Below are 24,016 nucleotides of genomic sequence, written 5' to 3' on the forward strand. Positions count from 1 at the left end.
CTTGGTGTTTGTTCTTTCATTTTGTGTTTGCAAAAGCACCACAGATTCAGTGGCGTGCGGCAGGGCAGGCCGGCGGTAGAGCATGAATGGAGCAAGCTCTCTCCATCTCTGCTCTCCCGCCAGTGTGCGGAACATGCGCCTTCTGCGCGAACGCCATTGAAAAGTAACCAAATTCAAACCAAGCCGCCACTGCCATACTGAAGCTTTTTGAGCTTTGAAAGCTTTCAGAGTGAGATGGATAGATAGCAGGATGTTCACCAGGTTAAATTAGACAGAAGGTAAGGCAGGCGGCTCTCCGTGCATCCCATGAAAGGAGGACCGAAGAAGAGGGAGACTTTGAGAGAAAGGCAGAACCGATCAACATAGCATTCAAGAGAAATACTAGCATCGTTTATTTTAAGGAGCCAACAAACTTCGGCTCGCGGCACTCCCCAACCTTCGGGTCAAAGTGAAGACCAGGAGTGCAGTCCAGGGTCAGGCCATGTCCATCCACACAGTAGTAATAAGCATCCAGGCGGGACTTATGTGGATAGAAGTTCACTCCCACCATCGGGCAATCGATGTCGGCGCGGCGCAGGGGCGACCGGTAATAGGGCTGAATGTTCCGGGCTACTGCATCCACCTAAATATTCATACAAGTCGTGTGTCAGATAAAGGCATATCCATTCTCAATATCCCGATCATAGCTTACGGTACAGTTGACGTTTTTGGCGAAGTCACAGCACTTGCACTCGGGATTGTAGTAGAGACCGGCAGCACACTGCTGCTCCCATGCTAGGCCATCGGAGCAGATGAAGTACTTGTCGCAACTGGCCTTGCTTGACAGGTAAGTTATGTTCTCTGGCTGTTCTATTGCCGAGCACTCGTTGGCCACACAGTCCACGTACTGGGGGAAGTCGCAGCGATCCGTCATGTTGTTGTACTGGAGGCCGTCGTGGCATTTCCTCAGAACCGGGCGCCCATAGTAGCAGAGGATATACTTGGTGCAGGTGTTGTCATAGCAGAAACTGCTTAGCGTGAATTCGGAGCAGGTGGGCTGGCACTGCACGTATTTCGGAGGGGAGCACAGCTGATGGACAGGATCGAATAACATATCACTCCCTTGCACCTTGCAATCTCCAGTTTCCTTAATGGTATTATCTGGAAGAAACAAAGAAAGGTGAACCAATCTGGCACGTTGCCTTCCTACCCAGCCAGCTGTTGCTTTTCCCACTCACTCTCGCACTCGATCCACATGCTACAGCTGCCGACATAGGGAAGGTGGACGCCATCAGCAACGTTGGCGCATACATCTATATCAGTGTTTTTGTACATGTCATACTGGGAGATATCGTCCTCCCCTTCGCGATCATCGTTGGGCGAAGGAGCTACCACCAGACCCTCGTTATCGTCGCACCAAACATTTTCGATTAGGAAAAGGACCACCAGTAAGCCCAAGTACATCAGGCAGTTCACTGCGCAGAGAAAGATACGGAATGAACGGGTATTGGAGAAACTTTGACTCCGAGCTACTTACTCCTGGATAGCACGAGATCCGCAAGTCAACTGTTTCTCAATCACCCGATAAATATGCAATTTATATCAATTTAAAATGCTGGATTTTTATTCGCCATGTTTTGCGCTCGAGCGGAAAGTAGTGTCGTCTAATGAGTTCTTGCCACAGCTCTCTTATCGATCCATTCATTTCGGCACACGACTCCCGCAGGAGAACTACATTTTAATTTCCCCAAACATTTCAGCATTCAATTTGTCTGCGCTAAACATTTCTAAACAAAGATAAGGTTCCAGGAATCAGGAATCTGTATAGCTCATGATTGATCGCAAGAGATCATAGCACACGATACCTCATCTAACATATCATATCTTGCGCCATCAAAGCTGTATACAACTCGTATCTATTTTCTATAGGTACATACATATGTACGTATTCTGAACTATTTTCTCATGCAGATTTCAAGCTTCTGTCTCGAAGCGATTCCGGCGAAAGTTCCTAACTATGTAATTGCTCTGAGAAGCTATTACAAAGGATCTTTAGGTTGTGAAATGCGAATTTCATTAATATTAATATTCGTTACACGTGTTGCCCTAATGAACGGCAGCACTTTAACTTCTCGTTAAAACTTACTCGAAATTGGGTGTTGTTGCCCTTATCTGTCCCAACCGAATTTGAATGAGACGAGTTTCGAGCGATAGTAATAACAACAGGCAATCATGCATCCTCATCTGATAAGATTTGCAATTTGCAGTGAGCCAAACACATCGCCAGCGGCTGATTGCCAAAAAGGGCTAGCTATAAATGGAGGAACTTGTTATACCAAGACAACAGTATACAGAGGAAGACTAGACCAACAAGTGAGTACGGGATGCATGGCGCAGATCTAGTATTATTATCCAACTCTCCAACAGTGATGTACCGCCTGACCCTGCTGGCCTTGACAGCCCTTATTGGAAGCTATGGAGCCATGGGAGCCGACATCAACATCTGCTCGGGTGTCGTCAGCAATCTGTTCCTGCCGCACATCAGCAACTGCAGCCAGTACTACTTGTGCATGAGTGAGTGACTGTGACTCCTTATCCCCTGCAGCTTATGACTCTCTTTTCCAGGTGAAACGGCTGTGCCTCGGGAGTGCCCGCAAGGCTACTATTTCGATGCTACCGATCAGCAGTGCGTGGTTGTGGAGGAAGTCAGGTGCTTGCCCACTTGTCCCGCCAAAGGCCTCACATCTTTCTGCTACGACCGCACCTGTACCAAGTACGTGCTCTGCTTCGACGGCACACCCGTACTTCGACAATGCTCCGACGGCCTGCAGTACAATGCCCAGACGGATCGCTGCGACTACCCACAGTATGTGGATTGCGTGGACAACCTCTGTGTCAGGCAGAACAATCCTGCGGCCATTGTCTACATAGCCAGCAAGTCGTTGTGCGACAAGTACTTTGTCTGTGTGGACGGTCTGCCACAAGTCCGGAACTGCACCCGCGGCCTGCAATACAATGCCGCGACGACGAGCTGTGACTTCGCCTCGAAGGTCAACTGCACGGTGAGTGGAATCCTCGTCTTCTTCTTGGGAGCATATCATATCTTGCGATATTTCTTTCAGGTGGAGACTCTGCAGCGCAATATCCTGCCCTATGCGAAGGCTCCTCCCCGAAGCGCCGGCATTGTATGCCCTGCCGAGGGTACTCACTTTTATGCACACAAGAACCGCCAGGATTCCTACTACTACTGCCTGAATGGACGTGGTGTCACCTTGGATTGCACACCCGGTCTCGTCTACGATGCCAAGCGCGAGGAATGCCGTGAACCTCAATTCGCGACTGCTTAAGGAGAATCCCTCACAGAAAATAAATTGCACTTGTCTCTCAAAAATATTTTTGGCTTTTGATGGATGGCTAGCAATGTAGGTCTGAATAGCGACACACGCCTTTTTACGATGATCAAATCGACAAATTTTATTACACGCAAAAGAAAGCAATGTTTTACTAATGCTAACATACCTTTTCCGTATTTAGTATTAGTATTTTAATGTTTTGAATCCATTATTAGCTCTTTTAGTCCGTTTAGCTATAATTTTCCTCGAATACTAGTAGAAAATCTAGCTTTCCTGCCTGTACGCGACCGGTTCGGTAATACAAGTCACGCGTCATGCGGCAGTGTCCCTCGGTTGGGCGGAAGGAGGATTCACCCGCAACGGCCTTCGGCCTGGTGCAGTCATTGCATATCAAAGTCCAAAGATACAGCTAAGGAGCCAATTAATTTTCGAATTAATTTTTTCCAAAATATAACCATCTTCGTCGAGTAAGTTTCATTATATTTTGTATTATTTATTGCTTTCTCTCAGAGCTCTACATTTTTGGGTTCTCGACACTCCTGTTCCTTGCCATCGTACCACAGGCCAGGAGAGCAGTCCAGGGTCAAGCCATGGCCATCCACACAGAAGTAATAGGCATCCTTGCGCGACTCGTGCGAATAAAAATGTACACCCGCAGAGGGACACATTATATCGGCTATCCGTGGTGACAGTCGTGAGAACGGTTGGACTATTTTCTTCCGGGAGGGGATCTTCAAGAACATTGGATTACCTTCTGGTTCATTGAACAAAAATTCATCCAAAATTAACCCACCTGACAGTCAGAATTGGATGGTAAAACGCAGCAGTTGCATTTGGTGCTAAAGTACAATCCGGGAGTACAAGTCTGCTCCCTGGGCACGCCATTGCCACAGAGGAAATACTTCTCGCAGGAGACTTTGCTGGGCACGTAGTGCAATTGGTAGGCATTATAGTAGATGGAGCACTCGGACTCCACGCAGTCCACGTTCTGGGGGAAATCGCAACGATCCGTTTGTGCATTGTACTGTAGGCCATCCAGGCACTCTCTCAGAACCGGATGCCCATAATAGCAGAGGACATACTTGGTGCAGGTTCGCTCATAGCTGAAGGTGGTCAGCTGGAAATTGGAGCAGGTGGGCAAGCAGTGTGCCTGAGTGGAGTTCACGCAGCTCTGGGTGGGGGCACTGAACAGGTAAGGCCATTCGCACTGCAGTTCAATGGCCTCTCCATCTGAGAAATGACATAAAAATAACATCAACATGGAACTTTCGATTTATCTTGAGGATCGCACATACACCGACAGAGGTAGTACTTGTTGCAGTCACCCACATACGGCAAAAACACACTGTCGGCCACGTTCTCGCAGAGGCTGAGGTTGCCCAAGATCAGATCATTAGATGCGGGTGCGCCGTCATCTTCTCTAGCCTGCAAATCATCAGCATCTACTGCTTTAACCAGAAAATGGCTGCACAGCAGCAGTCCGAGAATTGACAGTCGTTTTGCTACGAAACAAATGAATCACCATCAAAGGCACAAATTACACATTGGGTGCTACTTACCTCCAGTCATTGTCAGCTTATAACCCCAACTGCTGGCTGCTGGCAACTCTTCCTTTATAAGGCTTTTTCTGTTAAGTACAATCAATTGATTGTCTTATCACTACTCCATCAATGTCTTCTCCGCGATGCTGACAAACTAATTATTAGCTGCAAAAACAATGACTCTTGACTGTACAATTTTCCATATGATTTCTTGGGTGTCTTCCCATAAAAGATATGTACATATGTACATATATCGTTTTGCTTGTACTCTGTGCATTCGCCTCTGATTTCCTAGGTGCCTCACATCAAGACGGAAACGTTCGCCGCCTGGGCCAGCCACCGACCGCACTTTTACTTATAGACAAGATCGTTTGAAAGAATTTCATTTTCGGCACGATTCAGTTGGATCTTTGGCATCAATCTGTGCACTGCTCGGCGCTCTACGGAAGGAAAATAAATAAATACAGTATACATATATTGTATATTTTGAAAAAACACATTTCTGCATTTGTTGAGTGTATTGTTATTATACTTCCCTCTATGTAAGTTTACATAATTGCTGATGTGCTGAATTGATGGGAATTGTCCTCCTACAATTGCCGCATTTGAAAAGCAAAGCGTAAAAATGATTGACACATTCCTAACCGAAAAGTCAATCCGACAAGGAACAATTTATTTATAGACAGTGCTTCGTGGTGGTGGGCATGTGTTTGTTTTCAAATCTTTACCAATCTGCCCGATATAATATTAAGATTACGATTTTTTACACTTTTCATTCAGCTGCATAATGGTCAATGAGCTGAACAGACCACCAAATGGGGACAATGCCGCCCTCAGTGAGGTAAGCTGTAATCCGATTGTAAGAGATTTCAAAAAATAATATTGTCAATTTTTTGAAGCGCCTGGCCGCCTCCAATCGGCAGCTTCAGGAGATGCAGGAGGAACATCGTCAGCTGCTGGAGGAGATGGAAACCTTGAGAACACGCGCTGCAGAGCTCACCCGACTGAATGCCCAGCGCCAGCAGCTAAGGCAGACAGGCCACGGAGAAGAGCAGCAGCCTCTGGCAGCGCCGCCCAGCCCATCAGAAACGCCAATCGCAGCTCCAGTCGATCCCGAACCAGTGGCCGCCGCTTCTGCAGAAGGTGTCCTAAAAGAGGAAGAGGAACACTGCGATGAGAACAAAGAGGAAACAGCTAGTTATCTGCAGGAAAAGTTGAATGAGATTGCCAACCTGAAGGCCCAATTCAAACGAGTCCAGCACATGGTCGATACTACAAAGCTGATCGAGCAGCACGTGTCCACCAGGGAATCTTCGCAGACCTCCACTATCTCAAGTCAGAGCAGCCGACAAACGACAAGCTCATCGAATGCCACCAGGGAAGTTCGACTGCCAGCCGAGGCGGAAGAGGCGCCCCAGCTAGCTCGCACCGCTGCTGCCCCAGATAACGCGGAGCTGCTGAATTCAATGCTAAACATGTTTACGGATTTCACCAGTGACCTACGCGGCCAGGCGGAGAGTCTGCGGGCGGAACGGGATCGCATTAGGACGCTCAAAGAGGAGATTATTCAGCGTAAACAGGGAAAATAGGCTCTAATCTTGACGAATTTAAGAACGAAAATTGAACAAGATCGCAGCTTAACGACTAACAGCAGCACCTTACCAACACTAGAATTCTTCTTGAAAATTAGGCAAAATATAATTATACATCCCTGTTGAACCCCATAGCTAATAACAGAGTAAATAAATATGTTGAAAGTAGAAAACACCTTTTTCTACATCCCATTCAGTAATATATTTATTATAAGTTACTATTTTTCCTTAATACGGTAATCGATATTAAACTTAAAAGCGGCTCTACCAAATATTCAGTGGACAGGATCCTAATGTGTAGTTATCGTGTAGTTACCATATACACAATTTACATTTTTTTAACCTTTTTTGTTTAACCTGTATTTCATAAATAATCAAATAAAAATTATAACATCAAGCTAACTAGTCTTGTAGGAAATTCAATTATTAATCGGATAAAACTATGAGTTGAGAGCTGAGGGTCCAAGTTAGCTTGTAATATTTAGCCTAATATAAAAAAAAACGCCGATTATGATTTCCAATCCTTGACGGAGAAAATGAATTCATTGTAGACCAAGGGGGTATTTTAATATTCCACCGAAAATAATGAAAATTGAATAATTTTAGCGCAGTTCCGGTGAAAGATATCGTAGTTTTTTTAAGTTCAGAGGAAAGATCTACAAGAAGAATTTACAATCAGTAATATTTGTCGACATTTACTTCAAGTCGTTGAACTGTTTAAATAGAGGGGGCTTAAGTGGGCTAGTTCATTTTTGTCATCGGTAGATGTATATTTTATCGACAAGTCCGATAAGTCACTGAACAGCTGCTCAAACGACAAGGAAAAAAATTTATTAGTTTAAGGCGTCTTTTTTGTATATGTATATTTTGTGATGGCGCCGCCCATTAAACGTGTTGTGGACCAAGCTAGTAATACGGGCCGCAGCAGTGGGAGCAACAACCACGCGACCAATTCCGTGGGCACTGGTACCGGCGCAGTGCCCAAACAGCAACAGACAAATTCAGGTGGAGCCGCCGCACCTGCCAACAGATCGGCACGTTCTAGACGCCATCAGGAGCATCTGGGAGAGCCAGACATGGACTTTGTGGAACCTCTGCAACGGGAAACACTAAAAACACTAAATGTGAGTTAACAAAAAGTGAGAGGAGAGATTCTCCCATGCATTGCATTGCAATTGATTGCCGCCCACAATTTTCGCTTGCGGCGTTGCCATGGCTTCATCCGGCCTCGCATCCTCTAAACGTACATAGTGAAAGAGGCCTCTCCGCTGTTCTCTTTCGATTTATAAATACATTTCAAACTCATCTCAGCCCCCGCCAGAAAAATTCGTGGCCGCCGACTGTTTCAGTAACAGAAACGAAACGAACGCAATCACAGCGGACAACGAATTTCGATTTGCCAAAGAACCACATATATAATATACATACACATACATATATATATATCTATACAGATATATTTATATAAAGATACTTCTTGCAAAAATTACCACGTTTCTTATACTAATATTCCTGGTAATATTTACCTGCTGCTGCTTGAAGGATCTGCTGCAGCGAACTCGCATCACCAACGGGCAGATCCGCTCCCAGGAGGACCAACAGTCTGCCATATCAACAACCACATCGCCAGGAGTACAGCAACACCAGCGGGAGGCACTGCGTCATTTGGCTGCGGAGCACAACAGCTACGACCCAACAGGTAAGGCTCGGAAAAGTTTTTACTTGGCCCACACACTGAATGGTGCGCCAGTTCATGGTCTATAAATACACGAGGGCCACAAAAATAAATGCCGTCTCTACGCTCCACGCCAGCCAGCAGCAGCCCACACTAATGCCCACACAATATTCTCCTCCCTTTTGCAGAGCAATTGCAGGAGCAGCAGCAGCGCTATTGCTTTCCCGTCCGTCCCGTGCAGCGAGTCCAGCATCAGCCGTCAACTGCTGCCCCGCCTTCCGCGTCGTCGGCGCTGCTACGTTTGCGTCAATCGACGCCCCCGAATGCCACAGTAGGTGTGGTCATACCCAACGCGACCACAACTAACGGCAACGAAGAGCACTTGATTCAGTTCGCCGGTGGACTGCAGACGCTTGTCCAACGATTGCTTGGCGTCGCCTTGGGCCCCCGAGGTGAAGGAGCTCGCCCACAGCTTGAGGTTTTTCGCTCGCTGATGGAATTCGATGATAATTTGAATAACAGCAGACTGCAAACGAACGGAATCTTAGCGGAGCAGCTGAAGAACATGGTGCACGAGATCAATCCCAGCGTCGAGCAGGAAGAGGGCATTGTCAATTCCACCAGCCTGGAGGATGTGGCATTGAGTGAGGTAGGCCTTTCACTTTAAATTTAATAAAATATGTATGTCATAAAGGCAGTTCTCTCTCCACCTATCACCTTTCAGATGAGCGACAATCGCGCCCAGTCGATACAATCGCTGCATAGCGTCCTGGAGACGCCCACACCCGATGCAACACCTAGCTTCGATGAACTGCAGCAGCGCCTGGATGCCTCCAATCGAAATATGCAGCATCTTCAGGATGAGCAGGCCAAGCTGGTGCACATTCAGAATATGGCCAAAACGCATCTCAGCGAGATGGAGCAGCTGCGCCAGCAGGCCAGCCACATGCCTCACTCGAGCAACGGCGGCGAGGGGCCCAACTATGAGTCGGTGCAACAGGTCCAGGACGACATGGCCTCGCTGGTGGGGCGCATGAAATGTCTCACCGCATTTATACATAATCAAAACGAGCTGAGCAGCGTCCTGGGTGACGACGGTCCAGAGATCCTGGCCGAGCAGGAGGCTCTGCAGGAGAAGCTCGAATCGTTGCGCAGTCAGCGCGAGGATATGCGGAATCTCGTCGATCAATTGAACATCATCAATCAATCGGCTAAGGAGACCTGTCGGGCAGTGAGAGAAGCCAAAAACGATACTCCACCACCGGCCAATCCGGTGCCGGCTCCGACTCCTGCCGCTGATCCAGTGTCCACCACGGATCGCGTGGTTCCCGTGGAGTATCAGCGGAATGTACCCATCCTGCGGCAGGAGGCGGCCAATGCCGCTCAGCGTGCACTCCACGCCCAGACCATGATTAACCAAAAGACGGCAGACATTGATGCCCTCAAGGCACAAATGGCCCGGCTCAAGGGCATGCTGAATACGGTCAGCCAGATTGAGGATTCAACGCCGAGCGTCGGTGATCTTTTAGAGCGGGAGCGGGAACTGGAGAGTGCGAGCATCGAACGACAGCTGCTCCCAGACGATCTTAACCATCGTGTGCACACCCTCAGCGATGTCACGTCGGAGCTGAGGGCCGAGGCAGCCAGCCTGCAAAAGGAACGCGACCGTATCTTGGCCTTGAAGGCGGAGATCGAGCGACGCAAGCAGCAGGCGGCCGCCGCCGTCCAGATGGGCGAGGAGGCGCTGAAGAGAAGCAGCCTGACGCCGACGCCCACGCCCATGAGGCAGCGTGAAGAAGCGCATGAAGAGGAGCCCTCCGAGGTAGAGACCTCCTTGCAGGCCACTCCCCCTCGGGAGCAACTGCACGACGAATTACGACTGCAGTGCGAGCGTCTGCGGAAGGAATACGAGCAGAAGCAGCGCGAGCTCGAGCAACGCTACATGAATAACAACAACACCACCTCGGAGGCAGACGACGAGGGCAACGATGACACCGATAGTGACAAGTACTTTGCCAATGTGCGCACGGCATCCTCGGCCACCCTGAAACGTGCTCCCTCGGCCAGCACAGTGGTGGAGCAGCGACGCGCGCAGCCAGCCAACAACCCACCACCTCCTCCTATCCACAATGAGGAGGATCTCAATGTGACCATCGATACGCTGTCGCTTGGCAACGATAGCCTGCTCTCGAGCAGCGCTAGATCGCAGTACATGCCACCGCCCATGGCGCCAGTACAGGGTATGTGGGGTAAGTACAAACGCTACTCATATGATCTGGTATTTATCTCTCGCTTGCAGCATCGCACAATGCCAGCAATGCCTGGAATGCTGCTCAGCAACCCATCTATGCCCAAGCGCAGCCCAGCAACGTAGAGTGCAAGTCAGCTCCGAATGCACCACAGGCCACATCCTCTAATGCCTCCGGCTCGAATACCGCCGCCGATGCCGTGATGTTGCAGCAGTTCATGCAGGCCCAGCAGATGCTTATCAACTCGGTCTGCCAGTGCAATCAGAGCTTGTGGCACCAGCAGCGCGAGATCGATAATCTCACCAATCAAGTGCATGCGGTAAGGGAAATCTCTCTGAATACTAAATCGGCCTGGGGCTAATGTTACTATATTCGAGCAGCTCCAGGATCGCTTAAACGTTGCGGGATGTCAGGATCATAGCTACGGCTTGCGCTCGGAGTCTGTGCCGCCGCCGAACATCTCGGTGGGGGCTCCCATTCTGGGCCAAATGCCCAACAATTTGTGCCTGGGCGGCAGTAACCACCGGGCCCAGTCTGAGCAGTTGTTCACTTTCGGCGCCCATCAAAGTGGCCACCAGAGCGCCTTTAGCAACTATCAGCGCAGCTGTCACCGTAATGGGGGAACGGCAGGAAGTGTGTACAGCACCAGTAGCGATGCCCATCAGCAGCAGCAGCAGCCGTTCCTCAACAATGCGGCCCCACCACCGCCACCGACACACTTCAACAACGAGACGCCGCTGTCTCCACCCTCATATCGCGCCAGTCCGGGACCCATCTTCATGAATCACCACAACAACACCATCCACCAGAACAATGCGAATCTGCGCACCCAGAATCAGCATGCCAACAATTTGCATTCGCTGCCAGTGGCTGGCGTAGGAGCAGCTGTCGCACCACCGCCACTGCAGCCGACGCTGAATAACCAGGTGCCGCCCGGCAATCGTGCCAACAACTACTGGGATAACTTCCGAAGGTAATGAGAACCCTGAATTACACTCTCGATTAGTAGTAGCTTGGGGCTTGTATTTGGTTTTAAGTTGGTTCTGAAGGGGGACGCAGAAAGAAGCCAAAGAAATAAAATTATTAGAACCTTTGAGTGTTAATCAATTCATTTTCAATTCTGTCCTGCGGTAAGTGCAAAAAATGGTTCAATTAACAGAGTTGAAAGTGACTAACGACTGACCAGCCCTAATCCCTAATCCTTAATTCTTAACGAATCTAACAGTTTGATTGCTTTGTTTATTGCCTGCTTTCTATTAACCCATTAATATTTCTGCGCCTTTGCAGCTACTCACGGCAGAATCTGCTCTCCAACAAGAGCAATGAGGAGCTGAATGTGGACCATCAGCAGTATCGCCGTCAAAGGTCGCGTCTCAGCTATTTTCCGTCGCATGGTGCCGTGCCATGCTCGCGCAGCACCTCCGCCGCAAGCCTGTCTTTCCAACAACAACCGCAGCAGCAGCAACGGCAGCACCACTTCTTCGAGTCGTCTCCACTAACAAGCTCTTTGCATGGCAGCAGCTGCATCATCAACAGCAATAACCTAAACAATACCACTAGTGGGGGCAGAAAGCGGGACTGGCGGGACGAGCCACAGCTCGTGGACGAGGACTTGGACGAGGTGGAGGAGAACAATGACAATGCCATCTATGGCGGTGGCAGGCGACGTAATCGTCGTCGTCCGGCGGCCTCCCCACTGCTTGATGATGATGCCGATCAGTCGAGCTCTTCCAATTTGGTTAACATGAACGTCAACTTCGGCAACAGTCCATTGTATCAGCGCAATAAGGTGCCGGCCAAGCCCTCAACTTCGGCAGTTTCACTAACACCACTACAGCAGCGTCATCTGCGCTTTGATTTCGAGCTGCCAGCGCAGTATATCGACTACGACTTGCCTCAGGCCGCGGCGGCTGCACCAGCGGCACCACCCATCGATCCTTCCGCCTTCAATCAAGAGGCAGGAGGAGTGCCAGCGGATGAATCCAATGCTTTGGAGCAGAGCGAGGAGACCGCCTCCGAGGAACTGAATCGGAATCTGCTTGTTAATGCATTGAAAAACGATAAGTTCACGACCAAGTTCTACGAATCCATCAAGGAGGATGTCTACAGGCGGTTGGAAACGCTATTCGAGCAGCAGCAGCAGCAACAGCAACATCATCAACAGCTGCAGCAGAGCCAGGAGACGCATAGCCTGAGGAAGGCCCTCAACCAGGGAACTTCCCTGCCTGCACAGGCGGCACAGGAGCAAGAGAACGAGGCAGAGAACGAAGCTTCTAATGCAGAGGGCACAGAAAGCCGCAGCGAAACACCTTTGGAGGTGATGAGCCTGCAGTTGGACAATGACAGGCCAGAGGACGAGAAGGGATCCCCTTCGAAGCCAGCCCAGAACGGGCACGCCCAAGCCTTGGAGCTGAGCGAGGCGGCATACGCAGGCTCCGGTTCCGCTTCTGCTGTTAGGACAGAGAACGAAGAGGTAAGAGACGGAGTAATCTAAACAAGATCTGTGCAAAACTCATCCTTCGCTATTTTGCCAGCAAATAATTGAGGCGGCCCTTGAGCCTGCCACATCGGCGGGGGCGGGGGCAGTGACCAGCGTGGAGCTGGCTCCGGATCACGAGCTGATCGAGTACATCATCAAGCGCATTCGCAACCAGACGCACAACAACACTATTATCAACGACTCCCTGCTGGCCGAGGTCTCCAAGCTGACGGCGACGGCCGCACAAAACTCTGCCGCCAATTGGGCTCAAAACACTTCCTCGCCCCTCATTTCGCCCAAGCGGATCTTCGCCAAGATTAAGAAAATGGATATACCCCGGCAACGGGATGAGTTCCTTATCTGGTATCGCTCGTATTTGGAGCAACTCTTTGTTGTGGAGCATCCGAAAGCAGACTGCCAAGCCAAGTCAAAAGTGTCCTCCACCAGCAGCCCCAAAAAGCAGACAAATAAGCGAGTGCGCAAGCAGTCTCAGTCCCAATCACAGGACTCCAACAATGATGCCGATCTTGCCGAGGCTGACCAGAAGAATGTCTCCTCCTCCAACGGAAACGGGGAGCTCGAGTGCGAAAACAACGAGAATCCCGACGAGGAGGCCGATGCTGATACGCATGCGGATGGCCTCGCTGCCGGTGATTCGGGGGATGGGGGAAAGCAGGATATCAGTCTAAACTAGCAACGATATACCCAACCCTACGTACACACCCACACATACACATTCCTAATCGCACGTAAAACATAAGACACTTACATATACACGCTAGGGGAATCCTCGCTCACTCTCCATCTTCATCGCTAGAAAGTGGTAAATTTTTGTTCGTGTTTCCGTTTAGTTTTCATTTCGCGTTTTAGTTAGTTGTATAACTACTTTAAATTACATTATAACAATTATATAAGCACTGACTTTATGCAACATGGTGTCCTGAGGAGGATGTATTGCTCCCAGGCAGTCCGCGGGCCGTAAGATGCCAGGGCCCTGCTTCTAGGTAGTTTTGGGTTGGCTCCTTTTCTGGCTGGTTAGCTCCTCCAACATGCGATAGTAGCAGTAGCGACTGTCGTAGTCCAAGTCGTACCAGAAGTTGACGGCGATGCATTTGTGGTTCTGGCGAACATGATGGAACCAGTAGTTGGGCAGGTACAGGACATCGCCAGCATGGACGCGCACTCTCAAAGGCTTGGCCCTAGCATACTCGGGATACTTGGCGAGGTCGGGGGCCAGCGGATCTATGCTGACCCACTCCGTTAGTAGTTCCACACCATCTTCGTCTGTCAGGGGATCTATATAAAACTGGCCAGAATCCGATGTCTTGTAGATGCCTGTGGGGTAAGTGCTGCGTGGAACACAGCTTAGCTGATATGGGGGTATGAGAATGAAGTCCTTATATCCCGATATCACACAGTACATATTCTCATAGGGATCTTTGTGCATGGAGGTGATGGCGCGCTCGTCCCCCAGCCAAAAGTTAACGGCGTCTGGTGGCTTATTAAAGGACTGTTGGGCAAAGTCCAAGTCACTTATGACCAAATCACTGCCCAGCTCCGGAAAGTCTTGGCTGAAATTTGAGTTTTGCTTCTGAACATAGTGGATGGCACCCATCGGATCATCGAGGCGCTGCACGAGGTCCGACAGCTTCATTTGCTTCTCCAGTGGCAGCACAAAATACTCTCGCCCCTTCTGAGTGGCCAGACCATCTGCATAGCCATTCGGTGTGACGGCCACATCCACGATCTTGTCGTTCAGCTTCTTGATCAGGTAGTCCGGGGTCCATTTGCCAATGGCCGGCCAGGATAGCGCATTGCGGATGATGACTGGCGAGTTTTTGGCAAAGTAGTCTCGGCAAAACTCCAAGGCAGTAGGTAGGTGGTCTAGCTCCGAAATGCTGCTCCCAATTCGCAGATCTTCTGCCTCTTGGAGTAGCAGATTAATGGCAGTTTCAATTTTTGACATGATATTGTATGCATAAGCCAGCTGTTCCAAACGATACAAGTGCTGTTTAGAAAAAAATATTCATTTATAATGTAAGATATTATTTAGAGTATTGTTTATTCGTATTATTATCGCGGTGGCATGGTATGTGTGCTTACAAAAGTTCTTAATGTTACGGCTTATTTAATTTATTTATTATTTATTTAATTTATTTACTTATTATAAATTTAATTCATAAATCGAGAGATAAAAGACCAGAATTCCACACATCAAAAATCAAATGTTATAATTATAAAGACGCAACGATAAGCTAGTGGTTTCTAATCAAAAAGACAGAGATAGCTTTACGGGAGGAGCATACAGTGAGAGCGAGAGACATATATGCTTTACTTTGGATAGCCGATAGTTTATTATTGAAGTGCAGTGGAATACGACCAGAAGAAACAACGATAAGTATCGATATATGGACATACCAATATATTTAACAGACAGCTGCTACGACATATGGGGAAAAACATGTTGCGCCAGTAAAAATTGAATAAAATTAAACAAAATTCAATTAAACCGAATATTAGACCACCAGGAGCCGACGCCGATAGCATGGCCGACTCAAAAACCAGCGATGGGGACGTCGAGGAGCAAGCATTCAACTGCATTGACGAGGCAAATGCGATCATCAACGATGTAAAGGCGCACGTAGCTGAAATATGCATCTCCTCCAAGCTGGCCAGCGATGCCACGCAGATATACCTGAACATACGGACCATAGAGAGTGCCACCTGCTGCGTGCAGGTCACCAGTCGTGGCTTCAAGATTGTCTCCTCCCAGTATGACACCGTAGATGCCGACAAGAGGATGGCTGCCAAGCTACACATCGATGAGGTGGAGGAAGCTGCTGCAGAGGAAGACGAGGAGATCTTTGAAACGCCCTATGCGTTGCTGGACAAGATAAGTCCTCGCTATGTGGAATCCTTCGGCAACCAACTGTGCCAGCAACTCAGGCAGCTGCAGCAGATGCGGACAGAGTTCCTCGAGGAGGAAGAAGAGGAGGAGGAGGAGGAGGAGGAGGAAGAGGATGACTAGTGACTGGAAGGAAACTCCGACCCGAGGCTGTATACTCTTTAGACAGAAGATTTTAATGTTAGTTTTATTTAATGTTTACTCGTAATGGTATCTCGTGCGTTTTCTGGAGTGGGTCGAGGTCGTGGCCCATCTCCGAAGTTTTAATATGTTTATGTGTGTGTGTACCATAAAGTATTCCCGCGAGAGTTGGTCATAGAATCGCTTCATTTTACCATAGAATATCTAATTATAGGGCCAACTCCTCCCGTTTCGCATGTAATATCGATGTAACATTGTCCTTGCTTAGCAAAAACCAAACACTCAATCCAAATCCCAAATTAGACTTTAAGGCGTTTCAAGAATAAAGATTGTGATTGCAGTTCCAAGTCTGTTAGTTTCCGCACCGTCGGCACCAGCTGCTCCACATGATCCTTGTAGCCAGTGCCGGTATTCAGATTCTTCTGCCCGTAGACCACCTTGCCGTCGAAATCGTTGACGGGCACTTCCATGGCCTTATCCACCTGCTGTATGGTTATGTTCAAATGGTCCTCGACCTCGGCCAGGAGGTTCGGCTCGTTGTACCAGATGCAGCAGCCGCGTACATCGGTCAGATTGGTGTTGCTGCAGTTGCGGCCACGCGACTTGCACCATTCGCCATGGTACCAGACCTTTTCCGGCACCGTGGACACCAGACTGATTGCTAGGCCCATGCGTTCGGCTCGACCAACGCGACCGATTCGGTGCACGTAGTTGGCTTTGTCATCGGGCAGCGTAACATTGATCACTGAAAATCGAATGGACCGGATTAGTAAAGGGCTAAAATTTTAAGTGGGAGAAACTCACTGAATGGCAATCCTGTGATATCCAGACCTCGAGCAGCCACATCTGTGCATATCAAGAACTTGACCTTCTGCTGCTTGAACATTTCCAGGTTCTGCTTGCGCTCCTGCGGCTTACGGTCGCCATGCAGGCAGACACAAGAGAATCGCTGGCCCCCGCGTTGCTTGAGGTACTGCTCCAGATTGTCGCAGTCCTGCTTGGTGCGACAAAAGATGATGGCGCGATCCATCTGATGCTTCTCAATGGCATGGAAGCAGTACTCGCCCTTTAAGAGTTTGACAGCCTGCGAATGGGTTTCCTGCGACGGATTGCTGGCGTGCACATTGTCGCGGTCGTGCACTCCGTCGGTGCGGATGGCCTGGCGGAGGGACTGCCAGCTTCGATCAGCATGGGGATCCACCAAGCAGACCACATGGTGTACGGTTTCCGGCACGGCATCTTCTCCCTTCAGATCCACCCAGGTAGGGAAGTGCATGAGGCGCTCGGCCATCTTCTTAACCTCGAAGGCGTGCAGCGTGGCCGAGCAGACAATCATCTGGAGGCGGCGCCCTTCTGCCGTGATTTTTGGTATCTGCTTGTGCAAACGGTCGATGAGATCCGTGTAGCCCTGCTTGAGAAGGGCATCTGCCTCGTCCAGCACAAAGAAGCGACAATGGGTGAGCAGCACGTAGCCACTGTTAATCAACTCTTCCAGGCGACCGGGGGTGCCAACCACAATGTGGATGCCCTGCTGGAGCTGCGCCTTCTGCTCATCCAATCTGACCCCGCCTATGAGCAGCAGTGAGCGCACTTCCGGATTACTCAAGTGGTACTTGAATTTCTCGATCTGATTGTAGGTCTGTTCGGCCAGCTCCCGACTGGGCTCAATAATGATTGCTTGAGGAGCATTGGGGGCTGGTTTGGCGGCTGCAGCATTGGTGGTGGGACTGGCCAAGGGATTGGTTTTGCTATGCTCCGGTCCGGCCTGGCAGACACCTACGAATCCATTGCCTGGGCTGTACTTGAAGTCTGTTTTGCCAAAGTTGAACAACATTTCGGCGTTTTTTAGAACCACAGCTGGGTAAAATGTTTCCTTGCTTAGATTCTCTGGGACGCGAAAGGCCACGCCCAGACTCTGACCATTCTTGGTGAAGCTCATCTCCAGGCGCTGCAAGTCCAGGAGGCATCCAATAACGTCTGCCTTGCCAAAGGCTTCGCCGTAGTCGTCGAACTGCCGATTGTTCGACTTTTTGCCCGTTCCACCGAATCCGAACCCATGACGGCAGGTTCCCAAGTCCAGATTAGCCTGCTGTGTGGACCAGCCGACGCGGCACAGTCCCTCATCCGTTACTGTCGTCTCAAAGTAGAACTTTCCCTTGCCGCGAACTCCGGTGGTAGCACGGCATCCGTGCCACTCCTTAAACTCCCTCGACTGGCAGCGCAGTCCGTCGGGAGTAACAGCTAGCGCATTTCCGCGATCAAAAAAGGACATAGTCCATGGGGTCACAGCTGCTGCGGTGCCTCCGCCGCCTTTTCCACCTTTTCCCTCCTCGAGATCGCGCAGAGTCTCCCACACAATTTGCAAGATGGGCAGGCAGAAGGCTCCCGTTTTGCCAGATCCGGTTTCGGCGGCCATCAAGACATCGCCGCCTCCCAAGATGAGCGGTATGGCCTCCGCCTGCACATCTGTAGGCAGTCTGGAATTATACCAATTATTGTGAAATGTTATAGCTTTATATGCATGTTCCTTACGTCCAGTCGGCTTCGTCGGTGGCCTTTCCCAGCTCCGGGAGAACGCCAAACTCTAAAAGTGAATATTTGTTTAACGAAAAGAATGCACAAATTACCAGGTACTCACCCTCAAAAGCGGTCATATTGTACTTTATTTATTTTTTTTGTGTAAAAAAGCCGGCTGATTAATTTTATTTTTAGCGATATATAACTATAGCGATATATTTATCTATCGGTATTTGTTCGCTATAAATGATACGAGTTCGGCGGCAACATATTCACCTTTATTTTGAAAATATCAGTATTAGAGTCGACATCAGGTTTTGTTATTCTTGTTTTGATATCCTGCCATTCTTCGTCCTTCGAGTGCTCCTTGATCATAAAATGCAATCATAACATTTCTTTAAGCCAAGATTTCGTTCGAAAGGAAGCACCATGAACCGAGGTTCACTCATGAACTAGCTTATGCTGGTTCTGAATCAGTGCTGCACAACAGAGGCTTGACAAACAGCTGTGATTTGGAGATGTTTGCCAGCACTCATATTTGTATACGCGTAAATCGCAGAGATTTTTTTGTTGTATTGTAGGAATGCTTTGTAAAAGTGCTAATTAGTCGAGATAAGACATGTAAAATTGGCCGTATAAGATAAAATGTAAATGCAGACACGACTTGCCGCAAGTACAAATCAGTTTAACCATGTATTCAAGATTGCTAACGCCCTGTCCTGCTCTGTTCTGCATGTAGTAACTTTTTACTCGGAGGATGTACTTTCCAGTAGGCTGGCCCAAGCGGGTTAGTCTGGCACTGCCCGGAGAGAGTGCCAATATACGTCACATCTGCTGTGATGCCGTCAAAATACTCGTTGCCGCCGTGGGCGATGATTTTCTTGGAATCTGGTATGCGAATCCCCTGATACCCATTGCCTACTTTCGCAGGACGGAGGAGTCCCTGAAACAGTTTGGGACGAACCTCTTGATTGTCTGGAAACCAGACTCTAGGCAGCTGGCTCTGCTCACCAGCGAGGGAGCTTTGCTGCTCTATCAGCTGGACTTCGATGCCAATGGCAGTGGCATACTGATGCAGGTGGATCCCCCAGCGGCCAGCCTCAAGAGGGACTCTGCGGAGCTGTTCATAAAGGAGAACATACCCCGGCTGAGCCTGAGGGAACTGTGCAGCGTCACCCTGGGATCTGTCATCACAACCGTCTGCTGTATCAGCCTAAGCGAGTTGCTGCTGGCCACCCAATCGTGTGAGCTTCTGCGTCTGCAGTGGACCCAACTGGAGTTGGCTGAGAACGAACAGGAGCTGCCTGCCCTGGCCTCCATCAAGCTGCGCGACATTCCTTTCTACGTTCAGCAACAGCAAGCGCCGGCCAAGAACTTCCCTCCTCTGGGCAATGACTCGTTTGTGGCCTCCTTGGAATACTCACCGTTCATTGGAGGCTGTGCGGCCGTTTTCAGCGACCGACGTGCCGCCTTTCTGATAGCCAATCACCTAAAGTTCGAGACGGATCACATGCACGGCTTTTGGGTGCAGGACGTCGAGGATGCGAGCGTCTGCAGCGTGAATCACAAGTTCCGACTGCTGGCCTACGGCCAGGAAAGCTCGGCGGTCAATGTCTATGCGATTGACGATGCCACCGGAGGGTTAGAGTTTTCTCACCGGCTGACCCTCACAGAAAACGTGCTCCCTGGAAGCTTGGGCGCTGTAAATGAACTCAAGTGGAGTCCCGATGGTTGTGTTTTGGCTGTGAGCTGGGCCAATGGTGGATTGTCGCTCTGGAGCACCTTCGGCGCCCTGCTGATGTCTACGCTGAGCTGGGACTTTGGCCTCAATGTCGATCTACTGAAACAGAATCCCCTCAAGCTACGGCGCCTGGAATGGTCCACGGAAGGCTATCAGTTGTTTATGCTCATGAAAGAGGCGGAGAACCAGGCCAACAACGTTCTGCAGCTGCAGTTTGTGAAGAGTGCGCTCAGCATGAATCCCTGCATGACGGCCAATCCGCACATCCTTCTGCAGGGCGATGACTGCCTGTACATCAATCAGGGCAACAATCTGGAGGAAACCTATGGCGGCAACAAGTTTACATTTCCCTCGAGCGGAGGAGCCGATCAGCCGGAGGACGATTGCCTGGAGCTCAAGCATAGCTTGAACACAGGAAGCATCCTGACCGAGAGCAAGTACTGGACCCTGCTGCAGCTGCCCCTGAACTATGCATCCACCAATTGGCCCATCCGGTATGCTGCGATAGACAAGGACGGTCTTCACTTGGCCGTGGCTGGGCGCACGGGGCTGGCCCACTATTCCCTCATGACCAGGAAGTGGAAACTGTTTGGCAACGAGTCGCAGGAAAAGGACTTTGTGGTGTCTGGCGGGCTCCTGTGGTGGCACGGCTTCATTGTGATGGGCTGCTACTCCCTGCTGGACAGAACCGACGAGCTGCGCTGCTATCCTGCTGAATGCAAGCTGGACAATCAGTTTGGCCACAAGCTGCAGGTGCGGGCGCCTGTCATCAGTCTTAATGTCTTCCGCAACCAGCTGATCGTGCTCACAGCAGACGGCATCGTAAGCCTCTTCCACATGTCCAAGAAGTCGGCCTACGCCATAGACATCGAGTGTGCGTATGAGCTAGATGTGAAGAGCATCTGCATCCACCCCGCCTGCATTGTGAGCCTGACGGTGACCAACCTCAAGAACGAACTGAAGCCCCAGGGACAGCAGCAGGACCAGGCCGAGACGATAATCGTGAATGTCTGCGGCCGCATCCTGATGATACAACGCGATGCCAACGAAAATGTGCCCAACACGCTCCTGGCCACCTGCCTGGCCAGCTGCGTCGAGTGCTTCTGGCTCTCCCATACCCTGGAGCGGTGTGCGATGAGGGATTGCCTCTGGCTGTACTCGGGAGCGCACGGAATGCGCGTGTGGCTTCCCATTCTGCCGCCTGGTCGGGAGAGAAGAGAGCAGGGCGGCGCCCAGCGACTGCACAGCTTCATGTCGAAGAGGATCATGCTGAGTTTCCCCCTCAAAGTGTATCCGCTGGTGATCCTGTTCGACAATGTGATTGTGCTGGGAGTGGAGAACGAGAGCACTCTGTACACCAACGAGTCGACGTCCCATTTCTCAGTGCCGTTCGCCCTGATGGAGCGCAAGTCACAGATCTACCTGCACAAGGTGTTACGACAGCTGATCAAACGGAATCTGGGATACTCTGCGTGGGAGATCGCTCAATCGTGCCGCGCTTTGCCTTATTTCCCACACGCCCTGGAGCTGCTGCTGCACGAAGTTCTCGAGGAGGAGGCAACCAGCAAGCAGCCCATACCAGACGCTCAGTTACCAAGCATTCTCGACTTTATCCGCGAGTTCCCCGTCTATCTGGAGACCATTGTGCAGTGTGCCAGGAAGACGGAGATTGCCCTGTGGCCCTATCTCTTCTCAATGGCGGGCAAGCCTAAGGAACTCTTCCAGCTCTGTCTGCAGTCGGAACAGCTGGACACTGCGGCCAGCTACCTGATCATCCTGCAGAACCTGGAGCCGTCGGTGGTCAGCAAGCAGTACGCCACAATGCTGCTGGACATTGCCTTGCAGCAGAGAAAGTGGGAGCTGGCCAAGGATCTGATTCGCTTCCTTAAGGCCATCGATCCGAACGAGATCGATTCGCCGCGCTCCTCGATGGTTGTCAACGTGAAGATTGCACCACCGCCGCAGGTAAACACCCAGCAGCAGGTCAATCAGAATGCAGATGCCTTTAACATGGTACTGGGCCCGATTGCCAGGGAGCGGAGTTTCTCCACCACAGTGACCAGTAACCTGCCCAAGGACAAGCAGGCGGCTGGCTCTGGAGGCGGAATGGCAGTAACACCCATCGGCGAAACGAGCAGCTCGGGGGCGCCTTCGGTCGTGCGTCGGCGATCCACGAAGCAACGGGAAACGTTCTGCATTGACCTGATCCTGCAGCGACATGCCAGACAGTTGCTCCAGAACTACAAGCTCATGGATCTGGGCTATATGTGCGCATATCTGGATTTCCATTTGGTCACCTGGCTATCGCAAGAGGCAGAGCGGACAGCCAAGCTGGACGATTTCGCTTGCGCTCTGCAGGCTCTCCACGAAGAACTACAGCTGCCCAGTCCGTTTCCACCATCGGGCAAGGATGAATTTGCCCAGCTAAGGGTAACCCACCGGCAGGCGGGCGGGGGTTCATCGCAGACCTCCGAGTCTGGCTACTTTAGCCTGGCCACGCCCAATGGAGCAGCAACGCAGTCGCCCCAGCTGCAGCCCAGCATTAAGGAGGAGGAGGAGCTGCAGCACAGCTCGCTGCCCATCTTGAAAGCTCGGTCCAGCTCGCAGTTGTCCTTCGACAACTTCCGCTACCGCAGACTGTACTCTCTGCCGGCTTCCGAGGACGACCTACTGGCCGATCCGCTGCCTGAAAAGCTGTCTATCAAACTGCGTTACCTGCTCCAGCTGTTCATCGAGGCCAACTGCACGGACTACGCCCTGGTGCTGTCCATACTGCTGCAGGACGCCGCCTCAATCTCCCGGATAGTGAATGTAATCATACGCAGCGAGTCGGTAAACTCCTGCAAGCGAACAGAGGCGGCTCTGAAGCAGCTCAGCCAATGGACCTTCGAGCACAATGGCTCGCTCTATCGAGGCTTCGTGATGACGCTGCAGCCACACATCTATCTGCTCGAACAGTACATCCAGTCGCTGGGGGACGCTTCCTCCTCTTCCAGCCATGACGCCAGCGCCGGAAATGATTTGACGGCTGACTCCGCGGCCGTTCTGAATAACGACGAAAGCGACTTTGTGCCAAAATTGCAGCAGGCGAATGGAAATCAGTGGAAGACGGACTTGATGCCGGCACACCAGCGACTGACGCGGCATGCCAGCCTCGAGTCCAACGGCAATGCAGGTCCAACATCCGGCGGCTCTGCTCAGTCCACGCCCACGCAGCAGCGGCAGCTCCGGCAGAACAGTCGGGATCGGGAAGGCTGCCGCCTAATGTAAATCACATACTCGATGCAAAGACGTAAACCCGTACATATGTACATTAATGTATGTTTTGTAACTTTTGCGGTGAAAAGTTGTTTTGTTGCTCGTAATTCGTAATTTGTTGAATTGTTCGTTAATTGTAAGCCACACACACAACACATAAACACACGCATGGACAACGAAACAAACAATTGTATAACTGTATTGTACTGTATGATGCATACGTAACATAATTCATAATTTAGTAGATGAAATTTGCTGCAATATTTGTTAATTAAAATTATACAAACCATATACTTAAATATACAAAATATAACTATATTTTTACTAATAAAAATCAAAAACATATTTAACAGAGGCTGCCTAAAGACTATTCTATCGATTTATCGATATTACAATATTTTTTACGGACACACCAGGCAAAGTGGGACGAAAACCCACATTAGATTCTGTTTTTGCTCAAAAGATAGCCCAGGCAATGACCCATTGTTTGCTTTCCTTGTTAGCACTTTTTTTTTTCGCTGATCACTTCTTTTGCCTATCCTACAAGTATGCTCTACAAAGATATCGGTTTCCTGTCCAAAGTCCC

General features: G+C 50.1%; 9 protein-coding genes across 12 annotated transcripts; 5 read left to right on the top strand and 4 right to left on the bottom strand.

The window, feature by feature from the left end:
- Positions 1-357: 357 nt before the first annotated feature.
- Positions 358-1,623, bottom strand: LOC6900213 (probable chitinase 10). The gene is made up of 4 exons (XM_033383482.1): positions 1,517-1,623; positions 1,218-1,454; positions 692-1,140; positions 358-622 (listed from the first exon to the last, which is right to left on the bottom strand). Coding segments are annotated over exons 1-4 (918 nt in total). The 5' UTR covers positions 1,518-1,623; the 3' UTR covers positions 358-391.
- Positions 1,624-2,253: 630 nt separating this feature from the next.
- Positions 2,254-3,372, top strand: LOC4811953 (protein obstructor-E). The gene is made up of 4 exons (XM_001352861.4): positions 2,254-2,352; positions 2,407-2,553; positions 2,605-3,041; positions 3,102-3,372. Coding segments are annotated over exons 1-4 (810 nt in total). The 5' UTR covers positions 2,254-2,351; the 3' UTR covers positions 3,327-3,372.
- Positions 3,373-3,800: 428 nt separating this feature from the next.
- On the bottom strand, positions 3,801-5,141 carry LOC6900212 (uncharacterized). The gene is made up of 4 exons (XM_002135508.3): positions 4,892-5,141; positions 4,628-4,834; positions 4,126-4,562; positions 3,801-4,063 (listed from the first exon to the last, which is right to left on the bottom strand). Exons 1-4 carry the CDS (start codon positions 4,899-4,901, stop codon positions 3,839-3,841), a joined length of 879 nt encoding a protein of 292 aa, XP_002135544.1. The 5' UTR covers positions 4,902-5,141; the 3' UTR covers positions 3,801-3,838.
- A 126-nt stretch (positions 5,142-5,267) lies between these two features.
- Positions 5,268-6,860, top strand: LOC4812346 (uncharacterized). Its single transcript, XM_001352860.4, has 3 exons — positions 5,268-5,415; positions 5,654-5,714; positions 5,773-6,860. The coding sequence occupies exons 2-3, from the start codon at positions 5,661-5,663 to the stop codon at positions 6,460-6,462; spliced, it is 744 nt and encodes a 247-aa protein (XP_001352896.2). The 5' UTR covers positions 5,268-5,415; positions 5,654-5,660; the 3' UTR covers positions 6,463-6,860.
- Positions 6,861-7,230: 370 nt separating this feature from the next.
- cmb (combover) lies at positions 7,231-13,782 on the top strand. Its single transcript, XM_001352859.4, has 8 exons — positions 7,231-7,589; positions 8,008-8,164; positions 8,329-8,789; positions 8,865-10,389; positions 10,440-10,708; positions 10,770-11,362; positions 11,677-12,862; positions 12,924-13,782. The coding sequence occupies exons 1-8, from the start codon at positions 7,338-7,340 to the stop codon at positions 13,560-13,562; spliced, it is 5,082 nt and encodes a 1,693-aa protein (XP_001352895.3). The 5' UTR covers positions 7,231-7,337; the 3' UTR covers positions 13,563-13,782.
- JMJD7 (Jumonji domain containing 7) lies at positions 13,715-15,147 on the bottom strand. 2 transcript variants are annotated; one of them, XM_015188471.2, is made up of 2 exons: positions 15,030-15,147; positions 13,715-14,876 (listed from the first exon to the last, which is right to left on the bottom strand). In XM_015188471.2, the coding sequence occupies exon 2, from the start codon at positions 14,832-14,834 to the stop codon at positions 13,869-13,871; it is 966 nt and encodes a 321-aa protein (XP_015043957.2). In that variant the 5' UTR covers positions 14,835-14,876; positions 15,030-15,147; the 3' UTR covers positions 13,715-13,868. The 2 variants fall into 2 exon arrangements, with proteins under 2 accessions (XP_015043957.2, XP_001352894.3); XM_001352858.4 differs by having other exon boundaries at positions 14,972-15,147.
- Positions 15,148-15,286: 139 nt separating this feature from the next.
- LOC4812403 (GSK3-beta interaction protein) lies at positions 15,287-16,261 on the top strand. Its single transcript, XM_001352857.4, has one exon. The coding sequence runs from the start codon at positions 15,414-15,416 to the stop codon at positions 15,894-15,896; it is 483 nt and encodes a 160-aa protein (XP_001352893.3). The 5' UTR covers positions 15,287-15,413; the 3' UTR covers positions 15,897-16,261.
- Positions 15,942-18,865, bottom strand: Ddx1 (ATP-dependent RNA helicase Ddx1). The gene is made up of 4 exons (XM_001352856.4): positions 18,553-18,865; positions 18,447-18,498; positions 16,719-18,391; positions 15,942-16,659 (listed from the first exon to the last, which is right to left on the bottom strand). Exons 1-4 carry the CDS (start codon positions 18,566-18,568, stop codon positions 16,214-16,216), a joined length of 2,187 nt encoding a protein of 728 aa, XP_001352892.3. The 5' UTR covers positions 18,569-18,865; the 3' UTR covers positions 15,942-16,213.
- A 62-nt stretch (positions 18,866-18,927) lies between these two features.
- Rich (Guanine nucleotide exchange factor subunit Rich) lies at positions 18,928-23,512 on the top strand. Of its 3 annotated transcripts, none has more exons than XM_015188468.2 (2): positions 18,928-19,078; positions 19,171-23,512. In XM_015188468.2, the coding sequence occupies exon 2, from the start codon at positions 19,189-19,191 to the stop codon at positions 23,440-23,442; it is 4,254 nt and encodes a 1,417-aa protein (XP_015043954.2). In that variant the 5' UTR covers positions 18,928-19,078; positions 19,171-19,188; the 3' UTR covers positions 23,443-23,512. The 3 variants fall into 3 exon arrangements, with proteins under 3 accessions (XP_015043954.2, XP_001352891.2, XP_015043955.2); XM_001352855.4 differs by having other exon boundaries at positions 18,943-19,104; XM_015188469.2 differs by having other exon boundaries at positions 18,943-19,100.
- Positions 23,513-24,016: the final 504 nt, after the last annotated feature.

Source organism: Drosophila pseudoobscura, chromosome X (assembly GCF_009870125.1).
Source record: "Drosophila pseudoobscura strain MV-25-SWS-2005 chromosome X, UCI_Dpse_MV25, whole genome shotgun sequence".
Classification (NCBI taxonomy): Eukaryota; Metazoa; Arthropoda; class Insecta; order Diptera; family Drosophilidae; genus Drosophila; species Drosophila pseudoobscura.

Coding starts and splice junctions, on each gene's coding strand:
- Rich (XM_015188468.2), top strand. CDS start 19,189: ATGTACTTTCCAGTAGGCTGGCCCAAGCGGGTTAGTCTGGCACTGCCC.
- LOC6900212 (XM_002135508.3), bottom strand. Junction 4,563..4,627: donor CAAGTACTACCTCTGTCGGT/GTATGTGCGATC, acceptor GTCATTTCTCAG/ATGGAGAGGCCATTGAACTG. Junction 4,064..4,125: donor CATCCAATTCTGACTGTCAG/GTGGGTTAATTT, acceptor ATGTTCTTGAAG/ATCCCCTCCCGGAAGAAAAT.
- LOC6900213 (XM_033383482.1), bottom strand. Junction 1,141..1,217: donor CATGTGGATCGAGTGCGAGA/GTGAGTGGGAAA, acceptor TGTTTCTTCCAG/ATAATACCATTAAGGAAACT. Junction 623..691: donor CCAAAAACGTCAACTGTACC/GTAAGCTATGAT, acceptor ATGAATATTTAG/GTGGATGCAGTAGCCCGGAA.
- JMJD7 (XM_015188471.2), bottom strand. CDS start 14,834: ATGTCAAAAATTGAAACTGCCATTAATCTGCTACTCCAAGAGGCAGAA.
- LOC4812346 (XM_001352860.4), top strand. CDS start 5,661: ATGGTCAATGAGCTGAACAGACCACCAAATGGGGACAATGCCGCCCTC. Junction 5,715..5,772: donor ACAATGCCGCCCTCAGTGAG/GTAAGCTGTAAT, acceptor AATTTTTTGAAG/CGCCTGGCCGCCTCCAATCG.
- cmb (XM_001352859.4), top strand. CDS start 7,338: ATGGCGCCGCCCATTAAACGTGTTGTGGACCAAGCTAGTAATACGGGC. Junction 11,363..11,676: donor TACTGGGATAACTTCCGAAG/GTAATGAGAACC, acceptor GCGCCTTTGCAG/CTACTCACGGCAGAATCTGC. Junction 12,863..12,923: donor TTAGGACAGAGAACGAAGAG/GTAAGAGACGGA, acceptor CTATTTTGCCAG/CAAATAATTGAGGCGGCCCT.
- Ddx1 (XM_001352856.4), bottom strand. Junction 18,392..18,446: donor ACCGACGAAGCCGACTGGAC/GTAAGGAACATG, acceptor GTATAATTCCAG/ACTGCCTACAGATGTGCAGG. Junction 16,660..16,718: donor TATCACAGGATTGCCATTCA/GTGAGTTTCTCC, acceptor TTCGATTTTCAG/TGATCAATGTTACGCTGCCC.
- LOC4811953 (XM_001352861.4), top strand. Junction 2,554..2,604: donor CCAGTACTACTTGTGCATGA/GTGAGTGACTGT, acceptor TCTCTTTTCCAG/GTGAAACGGCTGTGCCTCGG. Junction 3,042..3,101: donor CCTCGAAGGTCAACTGCACG/GTGAGTGGAATC, acceptor TATTTCTTTCAG/GTGGAGACTCTGCAGCGCAA.
- LOC4812403 (XM_001352857.4), top strand. CDS start 15,414: ATGGCCGACTCAAAAACCAGCGATGGGGACGTCGAGGAGCAAGCATTC.